This window comes from Grus americana, chromosome 15 (assembly GCF_028858705.1).
Source record: "Grus americana isolate bGruAme1 chromosome 15, bGruAme1.mat, whole genome shotgun sequence".
NCBI classification, from domain to species: domain Eukaryota; kingdom Metazoa; phylum Chordata; class Aves; order Gruiformes; family Gruidae; genus Grus; species Grus americana.
The window spans coordinates 11,381,127-11,397,268 of record NC_072866.1 but is presented as its reverse complement, the minus strand read 5'-3'; the positions used below and the strand labels follow the sequence as shown (position 1 = coordinate 11,397,268).

The following is a 16,142-nucleotide window of genomic DNA, read 5'->3' as shown; positions in this document are numbered from 1 at the left end:
TGCAGCATGGACTGTTTTGTCCTTAAACACTGTCTTCACAAATTTACTTGACTACACATTTCAGTGTTCTTTTCAAAACTCACAAATCCATGCATCAGTATGTTTTAGTTTGCATTTTTATTTTTAGATTTTGAGACAACCCAAACCCCCAAACTGGATTTCTTTACTCCTAGATTTGGTGTGCTCTTTTCCAAGATTTAAATTCTCCTTAATCTTATCCTCCCTAATCTTCTGTACTACTGGCTTCTTTGTTGCTTTCATATTTTCCTGATCTTTTCTCAAATGTGGGCTCAAACCTACACAACATGCCAAGGGGGAAGGAAAAAATAGCATTACTGCTCCAGTTTAAAGAGCTCTTTACATTCGTTCTCCCTAGATACACAGCCAAGATTAGCAGTGAATTTTCTGTAACAGCATCATACCACAACCTCATGTTTAATTTACCATCAACCCCTCAGTGTATCCTGGCGTAGCCAACTGCTAATTAGCCAATCTCAAGCTCCCATCTGCACTGCTTAGTTCCTTTTCCAAAATGCAGACCATTAGATGCACGTGGATGCTGCATGTTCTAACAGGCAAACCACATCTATATATTAAAGTGGGAGAATTTTTCTCTGAAGTCTTTTGAAAAAAAAAAAAACAAAACAAGATACAACCCCTTAAATTTCATAGTTCTGGAAAACTCTTACCGTAGCCTTCTGGTAGGTCAGGTGACTGGTGACCATGCGGTCTGTTCTGAGGTGTCTGTACATGACCTCTGACTTCAGGAGTCCGAAGTCGCTGTGCCTGAAGCCTCTGATCTTGACTGGGGGACTCCACGAAGCGACAGTTGCCTCCACCAGCAGCCCCCGTAGTGTCTGTATACGGTGCTGGTTCTTCCATGAAACAGCTCAGTGGCCTTCCCGGTCCGGAATCTTCATAAACCGTTCTGAAAATGGGGAAACTTCAAGAGTTTCCATCACAAGAGAAGTGAATGCAGAAATAACTGTTTCTCTCTCTTTCTCCATTACTTCAAGTACTGCAACTTTTAATCCAAGATATGCCACTTTCTTAATGTTTTTATACCCCAAATTTCTCATGGAGGTGTCAGAAGCACTGGTAACAAAAAATATCAAGTCCTACCCAGTTTATCGTATTTTCTTCAAGTAAGTATCCAGCTATAACCTTACTACCTGATACATACTCCCAGACAATATATTAGTCACACTGATATTAAATATTTCTAGCGTTAATTACATTCTTTGCACACATAAACCACTTTTCTAATTAAGTGTAAAGAAAAGCATACTTACCCTTCATTCTCCAAAAGCCCTCTACAGTCTACTACAGAACCTCCTGTGCCTATTCTGTCCCGTGTCTGTAAACTGACTGAAATAAAAAAAACAAACACAAGTTAATAATAAAAGAACAACTGTTTACTTAAAACCAACATAAAGCCAAACAACCCACATTTATACAGGGTAAAATATTAAGGAAAGCTATATCCTACACACAAGAGCACACCACTTAGCAAAACTCTTTCTATAACCCTAAAGCATTACCAATTTTTTAAAAAGAGAGAAGAGAAATGAGAGGCATCATTCCTTCAAAACTTAAGCTGAGTCTGTTTCTGTAAATATCAAACATGGTCAGGTTCTACATTTGTGTTTCAGGAGGATCCAGAAAGAAATGACTCACCACTAGATGTCATCATTGCGGTGATAATTTGGGGTTTGCCAAAGTTATAAAAAGATAAAAGCTTGGGTTGGGTGGGGGGCAACAAAACGTGGTAAGATGGGGTAAATTAGCCGTAAAGCTAGCACTGCCTTGTTGAAATGTGGAAATGGGTTACATGAGTCAAAGGCATTAAAACAGCAATTTGCAAAATTTCATTGAACTCTCCACATAAGAGTCTCTCTGCCTGTCACCTTGGTCCAAATGCAATCAGTTTCACAGTAACATTTACCCTTCCAGAGCTGCATTAGAATCCTTGCCAGATGCATTCCCTCCTTTTAATATTGTTTCCCATTATCAACTGAGAGAAAACAAACTCCGACGTAGGAGTACAATGAAAATTTTCAGGTTATGTAATTTAATCCCATTAAAGTCAGAAGAAACAACACAGAAAGGCACAGAAGCAATGATGACTACAGGCTTCCTTTTTAATACAACATTTGTCCATAGAGTATATTTACCCAAGAAGATGAAAGTTTAGCTGAGAGTATTCTTACCCACTATTTGGCCTCGTACAGCATCGGTATCTGTGGGATTTAGTTTGCATAGATCCAAACGCTGGTCTGCAAATGAGAATTGGAAAGATCAACAAAACACTGGGGCAGGTGTGGGAATACTATTCACTACTCAGATACAAGGCACCAAAGGTTCTTGATTGTGCCAGGTAGGAACTGCTCTTACATCCAGTATCTTTTAGCCTGCTGATGGCATTGGAGAGGAGTCGGACACACCCCAGGAAGCCAGCTCCCTGTTTCTTGTGGATTTTTTTATGGTTCCATACACTGATGGTTATGGAATCTGTCTTCCCAACATATCTAGAAAAATACATATTAGAAGAGTCATTTTAGAAAAAATAACCTCTTCTTGCTCCACAGAATTTACGTTTTGTTACAAATTCTGAGACATTTTAGTACATTGGTCATGCTGCTTTATTATAAATACAGACGTGCTTAAGCCTAAATGGTGTTATTAATGAATTACTGCACTATGATTTCACACAGCATGTTAAATTGATATTGCTGCAGCATGAATTTAACTACAGACAGCTTCATTAAAAGCTATGCAACAAGCTGATTAATGTACAAAACTTTAAAATTTATGTTTGCAATAATTTGAAGAAAATAAATCACTACAATGAAGACAATCTTTTGTAAAAGCTGGACTGCACTGCTCCAGTAGAGCTTACTCTAAGCAGTTGTGCTGCGTACCTGACAAATATTTCCAAATCCAAACACCTAAAAGCAAAGTACCACTCCTTTATTAAAGGTTAATTTCTTGTTGCAGAAAATCAGTCCTCCTCACCAAACGTGACTCTTCTTGCTAACACAAAATGAAGCTGCAGTGCCAACCCTTGCGTTGTGTTTACTAGATAAATCCCTGGAACATTTTTTACTTATGACTTTATGAACAACTCACAGATCATAATGCTGGTTCCATTTGGGGTCCAATGTGTTCTTCACAGTGTCAGTTGAATGGCACTGACCTGACCCATCAACAACTATTTTTGCAAATGGGTCAGGAAGTCCTGTGGAAGGGAAAAGGTGCTATTAAACATAATATTTTTTGGTTTGTTTTCTTCCAAGATAAAGCTATCATGAATTCCTGCTTGTTCCCCCCTCAAGAAAGGAAAGTTGCCATTATCCTAAAACTATTTAAGTAAATCCTAAATAGACAATTGAATTCCTAATTGGATAACATACTTTTGTCATACAGATTGACATCTGCCATAAATTGTGACAGTTTTTAGAAAACACAATGTTAAACATGCTTTATTTAACAGTGCTTAAGTGACCCATGCGTACTGATGGGTGGGCATTTTTATTGAGTCCTTAACATAATATTGAGCCTGCAGCACCGGGATACTTTACTCACACCCCTAGCATGATTTACAAACAGCCGGCTGAGATGGACACTCCTGGTACACCCCCCCCAGAACTGTAAACAACAACCTGCTTGTGGTTTCAACAGCCAGACTTTAAACTAGAATATGTGAGCCCTCAGTCTTTCCAAGCCTAGAAGTCTGCACTGTCTAAATACAATTCATGGTAACGTGTATTCATGTAGTAATGCAATGTTACTACAAGAATGGAACCACAGAACAAATTACATACATAGATGAGCCATGACAGTAATGGACAATCTACACATAAATCTGATTAATCAAGAGCAAAAAGTTATACAATTAGGGCATACTTACTGAAGAAATCTTTCTTTGCAAGATTCTTGGCACATAATACTGCAAAACAAAATATTAGATAAAGAAATCTTAAAACCATTTAAAAAAAAAAAAAAGCAAGCTTTCCGGCAATCATACCAGCTACAATACTACCTGATTGTAACTCATAAAAAACCACCCAAATATTAAATGTGAGCATTATTTTCTTTATCTGTGATCGGAATATGTATTTAAAGGAAAAAAAAATCCTTTGCTTTTGTTCTATTGTTACAGAAGATTTAATGAACGTCCCTTTGTGTTAAAACCTCTTAATTTTCTATGCTTACACATAAATGCTAAACCAGAATTTTGTTGTTTCAAAACCCACCCATTTTAGAACAGAGACTAAACAATTTCTGAACCAAGAATGGTTCTGGGACTCCTGGAGGAGACCTCTATGCTGAGTCCCATAAAATACACTGCAAACTACTGCTCTTTGCACACAAAAGGTGATACATCATAAAACAAAACACGGGAGGTATGCTATAACAGCATAAGCAGTTTGCAAATACAAAAAGGTTTTGTGGTAAGTATGACAGGACCTCACTCAGCAGAAAATATATAGTGGAAAAATAATGGCATCGATATATTTTCCTTTGAAAGGGCCACAAATGAGACATCATTTCCCTCTCTCCAATTCTACTAAATAGCACAGTAGTTTAAGCAAAAATTAGATCAGGAAACTCACATCAATCTCCATTTCTACTAAGTCTATTGCCAGCTACAAACCTAATTTTGCTTTTCAATAAGGACTGCTCAGTACAATCTCAGCAATCCAAGTTGTTCAGTATCCATTAAACTCTTACAACAGGCCAAGAAAAATAACTACAGAGCCAAAGATGAAAATATTAGAGCTCTAACTTATCTAAAACTAGGATCCAAGAGAGGAAGATAACTATAAACGACCTAACAATTTTTGAGGTAGCCTCTTTCCCCACTCAGTTTGGATCTTTCAGCATGAGAATAAATGCTCAGAAAATACTCAAATGGCTATTTCCCCTGGTACAGACCCCTTCCATCTCTATCTCACCTTGCTCCTGACTTAGTCAGTTTGGGGCATTTACACACCTTAACTCTGAATTGGGGAAAGTGAAGACATGGTAGCAAAAATATGTAAAGGTATATTTATTTTTTCATTTTATATTTCTACTAGAACTCCAGAGCAATGTTCCTCACCAACCACAGCTAGCAGAATAAAAACTGCCTCACCTCACATGTCAAGCACACAGACCTAAGTAGTCCACTATTTAACCCAGATGTTTGTGGAAAAAAATATACAAAACGTCCGTCTTAGTAATAATTAAAGCAGCCGCACCAGGAAACTATTTTTAGAATGGATTAAAAATTACTTATTTCTTACACTGGCAAACTGCATATTCAGAGAAAGCTTCTCTTGGTTTTTTTTTTGTGGTGGTTTTTTTTTTTTTTTTTTTAACAACTGACCAAAAAAAGAGAAGTCTGCAGGGCTATGGCAATTCAATATGAAACAAAACAGGATTACAGAATCACCATCCGCTGTTCTATGGAAACATGACAGAGCAACCTTTAATTTCCTCTTCCTGTTGCGAGTTCTTCAGAGGAAAAACAGGGAATAAATACAGGTAAAATTAGAACTTGTATGTTCTAGTACTAGCCAAAAGGAATTTTAAAGTTCTTGTGAGTGGTGGAGCTTTTTAAAAAAAAAAAAAAAAAATTCATTTTACTTCCCCATGCCCAACTTTAAGAATACATTACTGAGCTGGAAAAGTATGCCATCTGCAACTATCTGCATGTAGTCTGACTGTATAATTATTACTGTTATTCTGTATTTCTGGTGTGCTTTCTAGAGCTAACTAGCAGTGTAAGTTTCTAAAGCTGTTATTGGAAAATTATATTTTTTCATTTAACTCTTTTCTCTCTGCCATGGGCTGTCAGTCTACAGTAGAGGAGCATGGCTGCCAATTTTCCAGGTGCAGCCTGTGAAACCCTCAATTTTAGGTTGCAAAAGTCATTACTCTTTCTTCTAAGAAAAATATTGGCACAACAGCTAATAGCCAAAATAAACCTTTATGGAGCAATCTCTAGAATCAGGCTGCCTGAGATGGACCATTGGCTCTATTCCACTATTTGCATATTAAACCCACTAGAGCAAAAAATATTTTCAAGTGCTCTATCACTTACAAGCCATAGATTTTTAAATTCCAGTAAAGAAACAGGTGACAAAGGTCAGCAATGGGAGACTTGGACATGAAACTGTGCCAGCGGTGGAGCAGACAGCCGTTCCCTGCTCTGCAAAGCTGTGTATATGCCAGATTTTCTTCTTAAATACTTTGCCTTCAACAGGACTTCAGCAAGATTGCTAGCAGGATCTGACTGCTGCTACTTCAAGCCCAAAGCATGTGAACTTGTGTATACTTAGCTATAAAGGCTTAAAAAGTTACTAATTTTACCCCTGCATCAGAGATGGCATAGGAGAATGGGATGGATACTTACACACAAACCTGGCACCTGAGAAGCACTTCGCACAAGCTTTGCACAAAACCCATCTTTGCCTACTTTCCATCTTTCCAAAGAGCTTTTTCTTTTCATTTTTCTGTCTTTTAAACAAGAAAGGTTTAGGGCTTGTCAGCAGGAGCAATCTCACTGCATTTGTTGCAGTGTTACAAAAGGTACTAATTCTCTCTTGCACATTTACATTCTGCCTTCTCAAAGTCAACCGACTTGTTTCAGCTTGACATAGTATTTGTTTATACTCTGCTCTGGATTGCTGCACAGCACTAAAGAACTATTCTTTTTAATACAACACATCCCAAACAACACTGAAACAATGTCTTTACATCTAGATTATAATATTTATAAAGGGATGGGAATGTTTTTTTAAGTACCTGACATTATTGAGATAATTTCAAAGGCCAAATTAGCCAGCTGGGTAAAGTGCTAGTGTGAAAGCATATTTGGCAGGAGGTGAAGAAAGGACAAGCCTTATACAAAGTCAGTATTCACCCTGGGGATGTCTTTGATGCAGATGTAACTTGAGCGAGTTGAGTGGTTCCTCTGCCAGTCCCCGGTTGTCCACCCTGCTTCCAAAGCAGAAATGAATCATCTGCTGTGGTTCAGGAGGTGCCGCAGGAGCAAACTACAGACGGGTGTAGTAAGGAAAGCAGAGTGGCACCGATGTCTGAACAACCCAGCCAAGAATTGCATCAGAAAGCTGCTGCATCACTGAGACACCTATCTCTGCAGCAAGACTAGCATTTTCAGAAAGGAGGCAGATTAAAAACAGCCTGGCTGAGGAACCATTTCAAACATCCCCGAGTAAACAGAACCAGCGTACAAAATCAAAGCCTTTGTGTGCAAGTTCTTCCTCCTGAATTGTCGGCGCTCAAAGGATGCCTGCTAGTCTGCAGGGGAGTCCTCACGTTGCTGTCTCTCTGCATCAACACCGGATTTATTCACATATAACATACCCCATCCCACGGCACAGTACTAAGATGCTACAACTGTTTTCAGCTGCACGGTGTAAAAACTAGGTAGTTGTGGTTTGGGATCTAGGAAAAAAAAAGAGGGGGGGAAAAAAAAAAAGGTAAGTGATGAACATGTTCAGTAGGTCCCAGCCTGAACCAATGCAAAACAGCAGGCAAATTTGCACCTGGGACGGCATTCATTCACACTTTGTGAATTAAAGCTAAGAGCCTCCTCGCTCAAATTAAGGACTTTTACACGTGGACAGGATCTGAGCTAATGATGGCCTTCAATTTAGTACTCAAGTTAATTTTGAAAACGAGACAAGCCAGCAGTACGTCCACATCTTCCTTAGGAAAGGGGAGGTCATACTGAACAATGCTAGCAAATACACCTTTCAGCCATCTTTGGCCTTCCCTTTGATATTCCGGGTTAATCATTTGTGCTTGTACAAACAGGCAGCTAGATTCCAGGATACATTCGTTTTACTTTCTGACAGAAGATAAACACAGGCCAGCAGGCTGATGACGTAGAAAGGACTTTACTTAATATTTACTTCTGTGTAGACCATCTTTAATCATAGAGATATGTAGCATAATCATTAAAAGCATCACAGGCTGGTTGGTTTAAGATATAAGCAAGAAGCAAAGAAGAACAATGAGACTTTGGTGGAGAAAGGAATAAAGATCTTGACATAAAATGAAACTAAAGTTACTGCACCCGTTGAAAAATAAAAAAGGCCGCAAAGTAAGTCAAATTTGATGCATCCAAGTAGTCGAAACATCTCTGCTAATGCTTCAAAGTCTGCCTAGCTTTTGACTCGCGAAGCTGGCAACCCGTGTGGGAGGTAAGGATTGCTCCAGCTCTACTGTACGACAGCAGGACAGCGCCCCGTGCACGCTGGCTTACAGGCTGGTTTCCACAGCAAAAATTCTGCCATTCTGAAAAACAGTTTTCAGAAGGCTGCACAGCAAAAATAATGTACTCTAAGTGTAAAAGCCTCAGAAAAGAAAAAAAAGCAAACATCAGCTATTGACCACATGCTGCTCTAATGCCCAAGAGTGCCACGGCCCACAATTAAAATCTTTGCTGAATCTGTTACATGAAATCATGTCTCGTCCAAATGGTTTCAGCATATTTTGTGGAAAATACTCTGAATACCACAAGCCACCTCTTCTGAGCTGCCTTTACAAATGACTCTGCTTACTGTTCCTATCCTCTGCACATAACTTTAAATGAGACTTCACTGCAGATAAATGTCTGGTTTTATTTCTACTACTAGGCAACCCATGAAAGTTTTAAGTGTTCTGTTTTTTTTAAGGGTGACAGTCATTTATGCTTGGTACGGTACAAGAGAAAGAGTTTAATGGGAAAGGAAAGATGGCTAAAGGCACCAAGTGTGTAAAAATGCAGGTTTTTTACAGCTAGCCACATCAGTGAACTGAAATATACCACTTTATTCACAAACTGGAGTTGAAATTGTTACCACAAAGGCCAAGGTTTCTATTCTAGTCCGTTTTTTGTTTGCTTTATGAATACTTTTGGTCTGTCTTTCCATCTGCTTGAGACTGAAATGCATAAATCCATGGACTGCTTTAACTTCTCAGTAACCCAATCTGAATCATTGCAGTGCCTAGCAGAAAAAGATAAACAAAACTGAAGTCTTCCGTTACATTTGCCAAATAAACCAATTAGCCATACAGAACTAATTTTATACAGACATGTACATTGAGTGGCCTTCGCTAATGATCTTAGCATCGTGGTGCCAATGAGATTTGCAATCTGACACATAAGCCAACCAAAAAAGCCCTGAGACCCTTCAAACTTCAGGACCAGTACGTACATCATGCCCTGACATTGAAAGAGTCCGCCTGAACTCCTGCTCAAACAGACCTTGACTACGAGATTAAAGCAATGCTTCATTAGAAAACCTCAATTCTCAAAGAGTTGCTAGATTTGATACATGAAGCCTTTTTGTGGCCCTTTTGTGTAGGCTGCAGTGAAAATCAAAGCCTCTTCTCAAGGCATGCTTTCCTCGTGGGTTGGAACTTGGCTTCGTGTAGCCAGTTGCAAACACTAGACAACTTTGAAGAGATCTTCAAAAAACCACACACCCAGAAAAAGCCATTTTTATTAGGCCATTAACATGTCGTTAAAGTATCTACTTAGCCAGGAATCAAAATTCCATCCTACCTAAGCAGAATGAGAGTCAGTCCTCATAATGCAAACAATACCAAGTTGACAAAACAGAAGAGTTTCACCTCCAGGATTCCTAAGAATTACTCAAACTGAAAAATCCTCCTGGGCACTGACCAACAGTAAATCTTCATATACAGATACACACCAACAAGCGCTGATTAAGCCCTCAATAACATAAATTATTAAAAAAAACCCCAAACAGCAGAGGACTATTGGAAGAACAAGATTCATTAAATTTCCACTTAACTGAGACTGCGTGCAACACAAGACCAGTAAAGCAAGTTTAAGAATGAACTGATTGAGATGTAAAACTTGGAGAAACACTAAGAGTTACGGAATTAGTTTAAGAATTTTGCAGGGGTAAAAAAGGGAGATCAATAGGAAGCTGAATGAATGCTGATGTACAGAACCAGAGAAAGGCACGCAAATCAGAGAGGTGGAAATAAGCATATCCAATTATCTGTCATACTAACTTTTCTTTCTCTTCTTCCCCCTCACTCATAACAAATGCCTGATATAAAGGCTACCTCCCAGATTAAATCTTTCATTAAATCCTAGCTATTACATCAGTTTTCTTATGACTTTGCTATGCCTTCCTCTAATCCAGGCCAAGAACCTTCTCATTCTCTCTACACAGCCTCCTCTTTCCTAGATAGACATAAAACCCAAGCATCCCTGACTGCTTGAGTCTTACAGACATGGCCTCAGCTCAGCCTCAGCTCCAAAAGCAGAAGCTGCCCACGGAATTTATTTGCCCCATGGTACACAGGGCAAATTCCAGCTACATGAAATTCCTATTTCTCATTCAAATTGTACTTACAGTGGAGGGTTTTTTTAAGTTTATTTTTTAGGGAAAGCCTTTCATAAACTGCTGCTTCACCACCTTCAGCTAACCATTTTTCTTGGCCCTACAGTGACTGCTCAGCGGTAAGAAACACAGCTGGAGACACTGGGGCAAGAGCGAAACCGTAACTGGGGAAGCCTCCTCTGTCATCAAGATGCCCTTGAAGCACCATCTTCCCTCACATCCTCGGACCTTTTCTTTGCAGACTGTCTCCCAACATGTTCAAAGCCCAACCACTTTCTTATAGAACTGGAATTCAAGAAGTACTATCTCCATTTTACAGCCATTCTCAAAAAAACACCCTATCAATTACACAGTTTTACCAGAGAAAATGTTAACAGAACATAAAGTCGTTTATATCCACTGTATGGTTTTTAAAACTCAGTCCTCTACCCCCACCAACACATCTGCCAGAACCACAAACTAGTAGAATAATAATTTTGTAGAGAGAGATTTCCCAATTTCAGTTGAGTTTTTCCTCTGTTAAAATGTCCACAAATGGTCTCCCAAATCTCTGAAAACAAAGTATAGGCTCAGGCTTCAGCTATAGTGTCAGCTTCTGTACACACTAGTAAGAAGTATCTGGAAAGAACTCAAAATTTCTGTTAAAACCACACAGAATAATATCCTGCTCTCAGGGCAAATACACTCTCTTAGCTGACAGCTAAACAAAACAATTTCATCAATGACAAAATTCCTACTGGAAATACAAAACGGCATTTTACATTTACTCTACACTTTACTGTGCAAGTTGTATTTACTGGGATCAACACAATTCTGGATTTCTTCCCTTACATCTCTTGTATCTCCAACCACACACGCTTGCATTGAATAATTCATATTTTCAAGCAAGTAGTGTCTATCAAGATAGGCTTATCAGCATGGCTTGCACATACTTGTGCTCACATTTTGAAAGAGACACCAACATGTGCTGTGCAACATCATCACCATAATAAAGTTAAGAACACACCACAAAATTATGTGGCTCAATTTTCTTAAATTACATTAAAACTATGAAATAAATCCATGCTGAAGTCTTAATACTTAGCTTTTATAGTTACCCAAGCACTGAGAAAGCATCTGGAAAAAAATTCCTAAAGCATGAAAAACATGTTCCTCCACCCACATGCACTCATAACTCGGATTCCAAACTGAATTTTACTAAGATTGCCAAAAATATTTTGCACTTTTAACACTTGGAGTTTGCAAAGCACCTTTTTCAAATCTCTACAAGCATCAATACCTAACAGGACCGTATACTCAACATTGCTCACAACGGGTCCCAGACAGAGCTGGGGATCAAGATCAAACTTTCCCCTATTCCCATACTGCCAGGAAACAAAAGGTCCTTTCTAGAAATACTGTCCAAATCTTCAGAGGTATAGATTTGTTTCTCTGGAAGATGCTAGATGAACAACAGTGAATTACTAATCAAGTACAGAAAAAAGCCCTGAACACTCTAGATATTACTTAGGCAGAAATTGCGTATTAAATAGCTGACACTCCTCTAACGGAGAATGAGAGCCCCTGTGCAGCACAGTCTACTGCTCAGTCAGCATTTCATTTAGGTGTGTTTAATTTAACATGCCTCTGATCTCCACTTTCATAAGTTAAATGTATAATGCATTAAACACCTTATTTTCATTACCAAAAAGAATCTTATAAAGACTCTCCCATGCAGCTGATCATTTGCTTACTAATTCAGTACATAAAAGGCTTTTCCAATAAATATTATGTTCACCATAAAACACAGAAATTTAGATTCCCCTTCTTCCCAGATATTCTCTATGGGGCTACCCTTACCACTACTACAACTGTATGTTTTATAACCAGTTTGTGAGACTCAAGTTACAAGTACATTTCTGTATTAACAGCAGCTTTCCCCCCCGCACCCCAAAACACCATCCAATTAATGGACTTAGAGCTTTTACAAGACATTCATTTCCTAAGTCCAGGAGGAAAACCTACACAACTGCTCTCTGCTGCTTTATAAAAGAGGAAAAAGTACAGAAAAAGAGACCAAAACCAGGAGCAACACATGCTTACCATACACCTAGAATCAGTAGAAAGCCCAAGCTATCATATCAATTAAAACCGATCCAGCCTTGGGGTCCTGTCCATGGAGCAAAACATATTTTAAATGATGGAAACAGAACACACAACTTTTGTACTTTCTAACTCAGTATTATCTCCAGCTCTCTTCGTATACATATTATCATGCCTCAAAATATCTGCCTGTTTTGCAGAAAGCACAAAAAAAAGACTGGCTTTCCACTACAAAACACATAAAACCTGTGAAAGCAAAAACCTCAGTATTGGAAATCCTGGCAAAGTTTGACTAGATACAGCCAAGCAACATTTCAATAGAAACACTGAATTTCTGTCAAACAGTAAAAGGTCTAAAACTTCCAAGCTAAAATTAAGCATATTTTTCAGTTTAAAACCTAAAACATATGTTTTCTATCTCCAAAGACTGACTGGTATTTACAGCCTTTCACATACAGGTAGTGTCAATATTGCAACAATTTGAATGTTAAACACTATTGTAAAGGAAGAAAACCAAATGCAATTTAACACATTCTCAATCTCAATTTAAGAACTGATATTTGTTTTTCCAGTCAGAACCAGTATTTAGCTTCTTTGATACCTTACTTCAGTTAAATAAGGTACAAAATCAACTTTATAGGAATAAAATTTTCCAAAGGGGGTATTTTAATAAACAGTACAAAATTAATGTCTGGTTTTCATCAAGTGCTAAGTAGATTGCTTAAAAGCAAGAACATGGTTATTTAAAAAACGAATGGCGTTAAGTTATGTGTAAGTTGTAAACTATGTAAACTATTAGTTCATCCCATGAGGGCTTAAATGTATCAGTAGAAGAGTTTTAGTTAAACAATTCACATGGAACACTGTTTTAAAACTAAATATACAGGTTTGGCTCTGGTCAAAGTTGGACTGCTCAACTCAGCGTTAAACTAAAGCTGCACTGCGAAACAAGAACAAGAAGCTGCAAGAGAATTGCTTAGGTGACCTAGGATGCTGCTGATGTTGAAATTAACTGCCAGCGAAATGAAAAAAAAATCTTTAAAACGTTGAAAATAAGAAACAACAAATTTTGCCAGAGTAATTTTTAGAAGTTGCCATTAAATGTATAAAACACTGATGACCACCATGGTCACAATATTCAAGAATCCACATTTCTTCATTCATTTTGAAACATTCGAGTGAAGAATCTCCAATAAAGAAATTCCACAGAAAAAGAAATTTAGCCTATAGAACATTAGATATATAAAAAGAAAAGAACAAACCTCAGGAAAAACAGCGCACTGGGCTTAAGCTGTTTTAGTAAAACTCAGACTCATTTTACATTTCTTTAATAACTGGACAATCATATAACAAGCAGTTGCTAGGAATCAATTGCAAAGAATAACACTTACCAAGCATCTCTTCTACCATTACCAACAACTTCCGTAACTGCTACCAGAACAAATTCCAACAAGTACTGGATGACTTTTCAAGAGGCACAGTCAGCATCCCAAATTTTTTTGCAAGTAGATGAAAAGCATTCTTTCTTTCAAGCAGGGCATCAGTACCATATCACTGCTTTAAAACCACATACCTCAGGCTAACTAATGACTTACAAACTTTCCCTAATTTCTAGTGCATCTAGTTGTTTTCCATGCTTGTACTTTAGCTGAGGTATGCTGACTGCTTTTTGGCATGTTTAGATAGAAACAAAAAGCCTCAAGTCTTGTCATACAAAGCTTTTCAAAGCCATGGGCCTCACTGCCAAAGAAACTTTTTCATGCTCTTACAGCTTTTGCCTTCCTTATTCACAAATCTGTTGTTCTTTTGTGGTAAGCATGATAACAAACAGATGAGATGGAGTCCTATTTTCTGAACCAAGAGCAAGCTCAGATTTATAAATCAGGGCAGTGAAAGTCAATATCCAGTGAAGAGTTAACGGTGTACAAAAACCTAGAGAATGAGTTCATTTTGTTCTAGGCTACTTAGCAAATGGACAGCCAAAAATTGAATCAACTGCAATTCATTCAGAAGTACTTCTTTCTTCCCATAGCTCCCCGGGCTGTCATTATCAACCTGAGGATAACAAACATACGGATCATCAAAATGAGTTGGTGCTGGAAAGTAGCAGCATAGCCTAATAGCCCATAATAAATGAAGTTTTGATCCTAACTTGGATCTTAGTACTGAGGTATAAATGCTTTTAGTGTCTTGTTGGGAAAGGCGTAGGATTTGCCCAAGCTAGATGGAATTAAAACATTCTACTGAGTTCTATTCTTGATGATTACGTTGTTATCAGCTCTTGTATGTGCAATATTTAGTGAACAGTTTTAACCTCCATTCTTTTGCTGGGTTGCAGTTGCTGTCAATAAAGATCAGGCAGTATAGACTACTGAAATGGGAAGACTGCACTTGTTTTAAAAACACTCAGTTAAGTAAAATTATTACCACAAAAACCACCAGAGTTGTTCAGAATAATACCTGGATACCTTGGTGTAGCAAATCAGTACTAAAAAGCAGGTAAGCAGTTTCAGTCATCACACACAACAGACACCGTATGTCAAAAAAGAAGCAGGGCTTCACCTCAAGCACAATCCAATATTTTTTCTAAGTCCATTCAGCCACACTGAGCAGAGTTTGGTTGTTGGTACGGACACAGCCACCCCTCGATTGACACAGAGGAGGATTGCCCTTCCAGCCACCACCATCAGACCGGTGTTCTGCAGCAACACTAACCATAAGGCTGTTACAGCAACTCTGCTTACCGACATGTGGCAAAGAAGGGAAAAATTACTTTAGAAATTTCCAACAGAAAAGCTAAAATAAAGGTGCAAAGTTTAAATGCAGGAAGAGGAAAGAAAAATTGTGTTTGCCCAAATTAAATTCTTGGCATCGTTTCTGATTTTGAATAAAGTACATCAGCTGTTTTAAATTATTGTTTTTTAAGTCCTGGAAAATTTCAACTCTAAAATCTTCAGTAGTTTGTTTCATGATTATTCAGCCTGTTATAATCCCTTTCAACATCTGCCCAAGATGTCACAAACAGCTCTCCACTTTCTTTATGCAGTTTTTGTTCATTTGTTCAGAGAGCTCAGCTTAAACCCTCCTTGTTTACAAATGAAAAAAAGAGAGGAAGCACCAAACACACGACTGTATTTGTGAAGGGCACCCGTGCTAAAAGGTGAGCAGTGACACTGGATACCTGCCAGTCAATAAGCTCGTCCCAGTTTATTAGCCTGGGCCCTGCGCCAGCGCTGCTGAACTGGCAGGGGGTGCAGGGGGAGCAGGGGGTGATGGTGGTGGCACCAGTTAATGGGGAAGGAGGGGGGTACGTGTGTATCTGCAGGAATAAGGAAGCTGTGGCAGAGGGGAAAGGAGAACAGGACAGAAGAGAGGCTTGTTCCAAAAAAAGACTGCAATTACAGAGATATTAATAGCTTTTGGAAGCCAAATTTTTATCATTCATTCACCTACTTTGGTTCTTTCTATTAACCCCAGTACAGAATCACCATTTTCTTCTATAGGTCATTTGTCCATCTGCTCCAGGAAAAACATCCCTATGTAACAAACTTTCCTAGGAATTAGTATGAAAGCTTTTATGCAGAGGAAAAAAAATAAATCTGATTTAATAACCAGTCCTATTTAAAAACTACAATAAGAGAATGAGATGCATGAGACTTTTTTTGTTGCTGTTGTTTTACAGTA

At 38.3% G+C, this 16,142-nt stretch overlaps 1 protein-coding gene across 4 annotated transcripts in view; it reads right to left on the bottom strand.

Annotated features, from left to right (window-relative positions):
* SMURF1 (SMAD specific E3 ubiquitin protein ligase 1) overlaps nucleotides 1-16,142 on the bottom strand; it is a 46,068-nt gene that overhangs the window by 15,258 nt on the left and 14,668 nt on the right. For 2 of the 4 annotated variants that reach the window (XM_054842607.1, XM_054842608.1), the window contains exons 2-7: nucleotides 3,911-3,949; nucleotides 3,130-3,238; nucleotides 2,395-2,528; nucleotides 2,211-2,276; nucleotides 1,293-1,368; nucleotides 690-943 (exon numbers count right to left, since the gene is read on the bottom strand). In XM_054842607.1, the coding sequence (XP_054698582.1) occupies nucleotides 690-943; nucleotides 1,293-1,368; nucleotides 2,211-2,276; nucleotides 2,395-2,528; nucleotides 3,130-3,238; nucleotides 3,911-3,949 (678 nt within the window). The remainder of the gene's footprint in view (nucleotides 1-689; nucleotides 944-1,292; nucleotides 1,369-2,210; nucleotides 2,277-2,394; nucleotides 2,529-3,129; nucleotides 3,239-3,910; nucleotides 3,950-16,142) is intronic. The other 2 variants (XM_054842609.1, XM_054842610.1) reach the window with 1 other exon arrangement.